Source organism: Aptenodytes forsteri, unplaced genomic scaffold (assembly GCF_000699145.1).
Source record: "Aptenodytes forsteri isolate BGI_AS27 unplaced genomic scaffold, ASM69914v1 Scaffold15, whole genome shotgun sequence".
NCBI classification, from domain to species: Eukaryota; Metazoa; Chordata; class Aves; order Sphenisciformes; family Spheniscidae; genus Aptenodytes; species Aptenodytes forsteri.
In genome coordinates, this window is record NW_008795129.1 from 7923108 (window position 1) to 7931275 (window position 8168).

At 44.3% G+C, this 8168-nt stretch overlaps 1 protein-coding gene across 1 annotated transcript in view; it reads left to right on the forward strand.

Annotated features, from left to right (window-relative positions):
- The first annotated feature begins 7939 nt into the window (after window positions 1-7939).
- The window catches only part of HECTD2 (HECT domain E3 ubiquitin protein ligase 2), a 42641-nt gene continuing 42412 nt past the window's right edge, over window positions 7940-8168 (forward strand). The window contains 1 exon segment of the mRNA XM_009278014.1: window positions 7940-7945. Within this exon segment, the coding sequence (XP_009276289.1) occupies window positions 7940-7945 (6 nt within the window).

Consider the following 8168-nt stretch of genomic DNA (forward strand, 5'->3'; position numbering starts at 1 on the left):
GTACTCCTGCAGTGCTCTCCAGCAAATCAGACACCTCTATGCTCAATAACAGTAAATTCTGCAATTTCAGCTGAAAATGTGGGAGACTGTGCTATAAGCACAGCCGGCTCCCTTGTTCCCCTGCTGCCAGCTCAGCCCCTTGCAGGGAGCGGGGCCATCCTTGCCCGCCTTCCCCTCTGCACCCTTCCGGAGCGGGCACCCCTGCTTGCCCCTATCCAGGGCAAGGAGGAGGATCTATACGCGTCTCTTTACTGCCTCTTCTGCCGGACAGAGGGTTCACAGGAAGCTCTGCAAGACCTTTCCTCTGCCCCTTTTCTTTTTCCAGAGAGGTCAGGTGGAGCGGTGCAGGGTGGAAGACCACGATAAGCCTATTTCATCACTCAGATTGAAAAGGAAAGTGATGTCCTGCTCACACTACCAGCACTGGCCAACAAAGCCAGGAGCTGAAGCCAGTCTCAAGAAATACGCTCCCAGATTTATTTTCAGCAGACAGAGTTTTCAGTTTAAAGAATTGTAATAATTTATACAGGGATCTGGTACAGCTGTTAGTTTTAATATCTCCTATTTATATATGAAAAGTGTTGTGTAACTACAGGATTCTCTACTGCCTTACTATGTGTCTCAGGGACTCCAGTGAGTGTGACCCTATTAGAGATTATGTAAAGGTCAAGATCTTTGTGAAATATGTTGGAATATTTATTTTTTTAAGGAGAATAAGTGCAGGAAAAGTGCAAAGGCGAAACATTTCTTAAAAGAGAATTATTCAGGAAGAAGTCAGATATAACAACCCTATTAGCTAGACCAATGCTTTGCTTTTACAAAGTTTCTACCACTAGAGTCAAACACTGTGGTGGGTTTTTTTATACAGGGATTCTGTGTGGGGCAAGGGCAGAAAATGTGATTATTAACCACTTGGTGAACATTTCCTCTGAAGATGACTGAAGCAAAACAACATTATTTGTTCATTTATTAAGTAAATTCAGTCGCCATTACATTAGTTGTGTTTGCATCACTCCTTCAGTTCCACACACACCGAGGGGAGGTTTTTTGTTGGAAAAGGAGGTTTTACTAGAAAAGACTTCGTTTAGGAATGAACCAGTTTTGGGTGAACATGAGTATTTCTGTGAAAGAAATATCCGTAAAACACATCTAGATCTTATTTGCTTACATCTGTGCATTTTTTTAAAAGGCCGTTGGGGAGGATGCTGGTGAGACCTGTACCGGAGTGCCCTGTCTGCAGCCACATGCCAGCCGTTCAGGGTGTGCTCAGCACAGGGATGCCCTTGGCACCCATCTGATCCCATAAGCGCTTCTGGTGCTCTTGGAAAATTATGAGTCATGGGTCCTGCTGCCTCTTGCTGGCACGCAGGGTGCTTCTGGTGTCAGAGTCCACGCTGATCGAGGGTATGATCTGAAGGCTGCTGTCTTCCCCCCAAGCTGCTGTGAAAACTCAGGTGTGCTCCTCAGAGGTATGGTGAACATCTCAGTACGTGTATGTGTGATGGGCCTATGCTGACACTACAGCACAGTTTGGGGTCTTGTTGGGAGTTTTTCTCTCCCTTCTGTGGTTTTGGTCTGTGGCTGCCATAGCACAGCACGGAGTTCCTTATCTCTACTCTCTCTCACAGCTACTCCGGGCAAGATGTTGAAAGGCAGCCAGCGGGTCTATAGCAGTGTCCAAGGGGAAATTTGCAACTGATAGCAATGCGGGAAATTGTGTGGAAATCTTGTGAAAGTGGCAGTGTTGGGTTTGGAACTGACAGTGTTTATGGAAGGCAGGAGAGAAAGCCCTGGGACACATTTTGAAATGACTGATTTTCTCAAACAACTGTTACCCTGAGCAGGGAAGAAGGGGAAAATAAAGCAGCCCTGGAAGAGGGAAGGCTGAGCCTGGGAAAGCCAGGTACCTGCCTGTTTGACACAGCACCCAACAGCTACTGCTCGGCCAGGTGCTGAGCTGGGGCACATTGGGGCCCATGCTACAGATCTGCAGGTGGATCCATGCCCCGTGAGGTTTGGGATTTGGGGAGAATTGTCCTCAGGGCTCGCTCTGCTGTAGGAACAGCCCCACCAGCACCCAGCAGAAGGAGAGGTTCCTCCTCCACTTTGGGTTCCCATGGACTTGTAGCGACAGATTAAAAGCAGAGCTGGTTTATCTTACAGACCAGCCTGAAAAGTGTGGCAGGAAAGGAGCAGATTCATCGGCAAGAAGAGCACCATTCAGTGGGTGGGGGCGGTAACTGCCCCAGCCCTCTGATTTTAGTTACTATTGTATGTCTGCCAGAGGCCTTTCCTCCTTGGGAGATTCAAGACCTCTATAAGTTGTTCAGACATCTCTCCTATATATAAAAGTTAGCCGTCATCTTTGCAAGAAATAAGAAACAATGAGAATTAGCTAACCAAGGTACCGGAAGGAGCAAGCACTGTACCCATCCCATTTAGACATTACAAAGGGAATACCACATACTGCATTAAAGACGTGAAATTCTCAACAGTCTTCAAAAATCCAGCTCTTAAGCCTGCCAAAACTGACATACGAGAGAAAGTTAATCTATGCCATTTGTCCTATCAGTTTCCAGGACACTCGTGAATTGTTGTATATGTGACCTGATCCCACATTTATTACTTATAAAGCTCAAAATCTAGGAATTTCTACGACGTCCATCATGTCTATGAGCTAATAAATAATTTCCACACGCTAGGAACCGGGAGTGCAGCCGTGTGCGATGCTGTTTCAGCCGAGGCCGGCTCCCTTCCCAGCGCGACTCCGCGGCTGGACGCGCCGCCGTGCCGGCGCTGGAGGGAGCTGCAGCCCCGGTTACCGCCGCCGTTACCGGCACTGCTCCTTTTGGCCAAGTCCTCTTAAGCAAAGAGGATGAGCATACCAAAATTATTTAAATTCTATCCCTCACTGTCACTTCAGTTCAAGTATCTTCTCTTTTTAAAGAAATCAGGCTAGTTCGTTAACCCTTAAGTAAGCAAAGATTTGCAAAGCCATGCTAAACAGAAATCTTAATTCTAACAGTATTTTACAATTTTACAGGTCATATGATAACAAAGGTACAGAACCAACTTTCTGAATTAAACATTGTATACTGCTTCCTCATTTGAACCTTCTTTAGCATGGCATACTTGTTTCTTATTTCCAGTTTGAATAGAAATTGGATAAAATTCTGTGTCTAATATCTGCCTCTGTCTCATTTAAAAATAATTTCCAGATCAGACATGACAAAGATAGAGGGTTATCTCCTACCCTTAACTTTTGTCCCTTGTTATACCTTGGGGAAGATCATGCTACTGTGATATCTTATAAGGGTTTAAGTGAAGTTACCTGAAGTTTAAAGATTGAATAACCAACACCAACTTTCTGGAGAGAAGAAATGGAAACCTTAGTAAAAGTTGCGTGGTCACTAAGTTCATTCTCTTCACTTTGTGAATTTTTCTCTTGCCGTGTCTCTCCTCTAGTGTTTGCATACACTGTGTTATCACAGATAACTCACTCTGGACATCACTAAAATAGTCACAGTGTTTCTAAAATAGAGGCTAATGAGTTCTTTCAACCCAAAGGTCCTGTTCCACGGCAAGGGGTAATATAATATTCAGCTTATTTGGGCAGACAAAAAAGAATCACTAACCTAAAGAATCAGCTGTTGCCTAAGCACCAGTGTCCATGAGCCTTTTACAGTCAGCTGGTACAGATGTTGCATTGCACCAGTCAGTGATGACAAGGAACCCAAAATGCAAATGTAATGATGCAGATGAGACAAAACTGCTGATTACCTCTTCCTTCTCTGTACTAGGAATGCCTAAGCAGGATGCATCCCATCTGATGATATACCTTCAATCAAAAGTTTACCATTTGCCAAAGAGAAAGATATAATTGAGTATCTGCCAAGACAAAACAACATCTGGGTAACTTGTATGTAAGTGCCTCAGATGAATTAGCTGCTTTGCACCACTTTTCTTAATGTTTATAAACTCTTTAAAAAATGGGGCTTTCCAAGTATTGGAAGACAGCCAAAGGGTAAGTGAGAGCTACAGATTAGTTCATCTAGTCATAGGGGAAATAACGTGGACTTAGCTCAGGAGAGTTTGAGTGCACCTTGCACATGTTCTCCTGGAAAAGAGGGAGCTTTTCTCTCTCGCGGATGAAGGCATATGATCCAGGGACTGAAAGATAGAGTAAGACAAGCTCAAGTTTGACATAATTTCCTATTCCCAGCAAGAATAATAAACACAATTGGACTAGCTTGTCAGCAATGGCAGATGGATTCACAATCATTTGGATTCTTTAGGACAAAATACCCCAAATGTATACCTTAGTCCAACTTCAAGGGAAACAGATGGCTGCCAGTAGGGGAGGTCAGACGAGCCTGGGGTCATCCCTTACAAGCTCTGAGGCTGTGCAGTCTCAGAACAGTCATGACTTGTGGGCAGACATGAACTTCCATCTTCCCTAATGGGTGATGTGGGCAGGTGGCACAGGAGGGTAGAGCAGCTCGGGAGTTAGCTGGCTGGGGAGTCCAGAAGTCATGCAGTCTCCGATTTTGATGATTCACATGGCAAGTGTGGTGAGCTCTCCAACTGAGTCGGTAGAGTAATAGGTGGATTTCGGTGGCATTTTGCCTGAGTTCGCTAAAAGGTCACCGAAAAAGATGCTTCTTTGTAAAACATTTCCATTTCAAGGAACCAGGTCTTTCTGTTGAAACCGAAATGTTTTGCCGAAAACCTGTTGTGTTGGAAAACTCCCAACCATTTATCTCTCTCCTACTCCCATAGAGAGGAAATGGGTTGTCTCCAGCCTTTGCTTCCCCTTTTGATGTTTCAGCCATCCTGTGCTTCCCCTTGTGCCCGCTCAGGGTCCATCTCACAAAGCATACATCTGTTAAATGGTACTGGGAAGTGTACGAGATCTTCAAACAGTGTGAAAAGAAAGAAACAGTACTACTCAATGAAAGAGAGAGACACAGTATAGCTGTGTGATGAGAGTGTATCACCAACTGAACAGGAAATTCAGCCTACCTTTTCTAAAGGACACAGATCACTTCAATTCCTGAAATGCCAGTTTGCACTAGGGATCTTTGATACTCTTTGATTGCAAATACTAGTAAAGCATTTGAGGGCCAGGGAAAAACCCATAATGGGCCAAAACCACCCCTAATGTTACTGAATTAAACCAGGGCTGATTTTGGCCATGGCTGCATTGTGACTTCTGATTGCAGAGGAACATGTGAGGTACACTCAATTATTTGTCATGAAAATACTGGCCAGGGAATTTAGCCCTTTTTATTTTTTTCATTTTTGCATCACTCCCAAATGCCAGTCTCCGCGAGTCTATCTATTACTTGTAAGCATTTACTAATCATTCGTGAACAAATGTTAGCATTTGGTTTGTTTCCATCTGTCATTCCTAGTGGCGGTCTGTGCCTGGCCACGTCATTGCACAGAGATGTGCCGTTGACTTTTTCCCCTTCCTGACAACTCAAACTCTTTGGGTAGAAGAAATATATTTGTGAAGAATTTTAAAATAAGTTGTCAAGAAGGTCGTTGTCTTCTGCTTGAAAGGATCAACACCCTGCTAAGGCAGGATTGTTCTCCCGTAAGCACAAGAAAATACGTTCAGGGTCACGTACTGCCTGTGTCCCCCCCGTAGTCATTCAGGGGTGTTACTGCAGTGTACGTATGCTTATCTGAGCCAGCAGCGTGGCATGCCAGCGTGGGGTCCAGCACAGGCTGCAAACTCATCCAGGAGCCAGGGTGAATGTGTAGGCCCGGGCAGGATGTACTTGGCATGAGCAACAGTTTTTGATTGAACTTTACCTTTCCCCCACTCACCAAAAAATACTGTGAAGTAGCTGGCACCATGCGATTTAGGATTTCTAAGCAGCTCAGAAGAGATTAAAAAAATCAAGGAAAGGGTCTTTGGAAGGAAAAAGGAGGGAACATAATAACAGTTGAGGATGGAAAAGCAACCACCGAGGTAAGCAAAAGCATTATCAGCCTCAAAGAAAGAACTGGAAATATTATGAAAGGTGATGCAAACAAAAAGCCTGCAAACACTTTCAAAATAAAGGCATTGAGTGTGCATGGCCCTTTGTCAAGGCTCCCAGGCCATCTGGCCAACAAATTCGTGAAGTCTTGTAAAATGGCAGTTGCATACCTCTGTTTAGTTTTGCAAAATTTTGTACGTTGTATATCCCACAAATCTTGTCTGTTAGAAGACAGACTATCTTTATCCTGTTTTCTGACTGCTCCATTGCCCGCTACCCTGGTTTATCACTTTGGCAACAAACAATTGCAGGGTTTACATGCATTGCCTCATCACATGCAGCACTGCTGCACCCAGCTAGCATCCATCCGTGCTAGCAAATTGAAAGCCAGTTTAGACATGCCTTTCCCAGCTGTGGTTACATCTTTGACTGCCTTGTGGATCTATGAATTATATTGAAATACTTTTAGTTACAAACCCTAGGCACCAGATGTATGTTACCTTTGTTAGAAGTAGGAAAATGCATTTGCTTCTCCTTCAGTATGTGGTCCTTTTACTCTCTTATAAAAATAGGAAGAAATTTTTTTAACAGTACTTTTGTGCCTATTTTCATAATTGTCATGGGTCAAAATAGTCACCTGAATTAATTTAGTTCAACAGAACACTTCAGCTTCAAATAGCACAGGGCAGTATGGATAGTAAAAATTTATGTCTTTGATGTTGCATTAGGTTTTTGTGAAATAATCTTGGTAGAAGGCTGTTTCAGTGTTTTTGAAATACGTCTTTATAGCTCAATGGAATTGAAAAAAAAGCATTATGAATACATTTGTATACTTGCCTTCCTACATTTCTATTTCCCTTTGCTTTATCTCTCTCTGCAGGCTCAAGGGAGCAGATCCTTCCATGTTTCAAGTTGGCACAGCTCCACAAAACAGCTGTGCCAATTACTTCCAGTTGGGGACTGCCACTGGGTGTATAGCTGCTTGTACTGCAGTTGTTGCAATTACTATCATTATGTTATTTCTTGACACAGAAAGGAAAAAGATGAGTGAGTGTTTGGGGGGCTTTGTTTAAGTGCAGCAGGCCACTTATTCATGCAAACCACTGAGAGCAACTGAGAGGTAAGCACAGTGAGGAGTCAACTTTTTGGAAAACCAGCTCTCATATTTAACTTGGTAAGGAGACAAAGCGATTTCTTAATGAAACCTAATAAACTCCAGGTCTGCCAGTTCCTTCAAAAAGGGAAAGCATTTTTCAATGTCTTAGATTAACACTGCCGTACCTATTATGCCCTTGCTTTTATGCAGCTTACAGAGATCTTTACCACAGCTCCAACCTGCAAGAGCTACTTGTGTAATGCCAATGCTGAGAAAAACTATCACGTGGTTTACCTCCATCTGAAAAACAATTTTGAAGATTTGTTTCAAGTGGTCGCTATTCACACTCCTTTGATCCTGAAGCTGAGAGGGGAACTCTTCTCCAGACACAAAATTAGAGTGGTCTGAAAGCAACTTGTTTTGTCTGGCAGCTAACAGTTTGAAGGGCTTAAATTTTATGTAGCTTAGCATACACAAACATGGCACCCCTCACACGCCCAAGAACTCCCATTCCTTCTGCATACCGAGCCAAGTGGTAGGTCAGTACCCCACAGACAAATGCTGTATTACATCTAGTCTAGATGTTTTATTGCAACCAGTTCAACATAGCACGTCTTCTGAATATTTTTTTTAATATTATTACAGCAAAGCTTCAGCAAGCCCGGGCTACCACACAGAGGCTCTGACAGCAGGTATTACCTCAGGCCTCCCGAGACCTGTCCAAACGAAGGGCCAAGACCTGCCATCGCACAGGCCCTGGCACCGCTCTGGCTTTGCTGGTGAAAGAGAGACAGGACTAAGCTTTTACACTTCATTTCTGTATTTCCTCGAGAGTGTGTGACTTGAAGCCGTGATGAAGGTACCGTGAGGTGACAGGGCAGTGTGAGAGGTGCCACTAACAGCACAGTCCCTGCCAGCGGTGCAATACGCAGCACCGGCCCGGTGTGACGGAAGAGCCGGAGCGCCGTGCCGGTACCCGCCCCGAGGTCCCTTCACCGCAGTTTTATATTTATTACTCGTTTTATACTTTACTACTCGTTGCCATGCCCCCGGCCCGGCCTGTCCCCCGCGGCCCGGCAGGA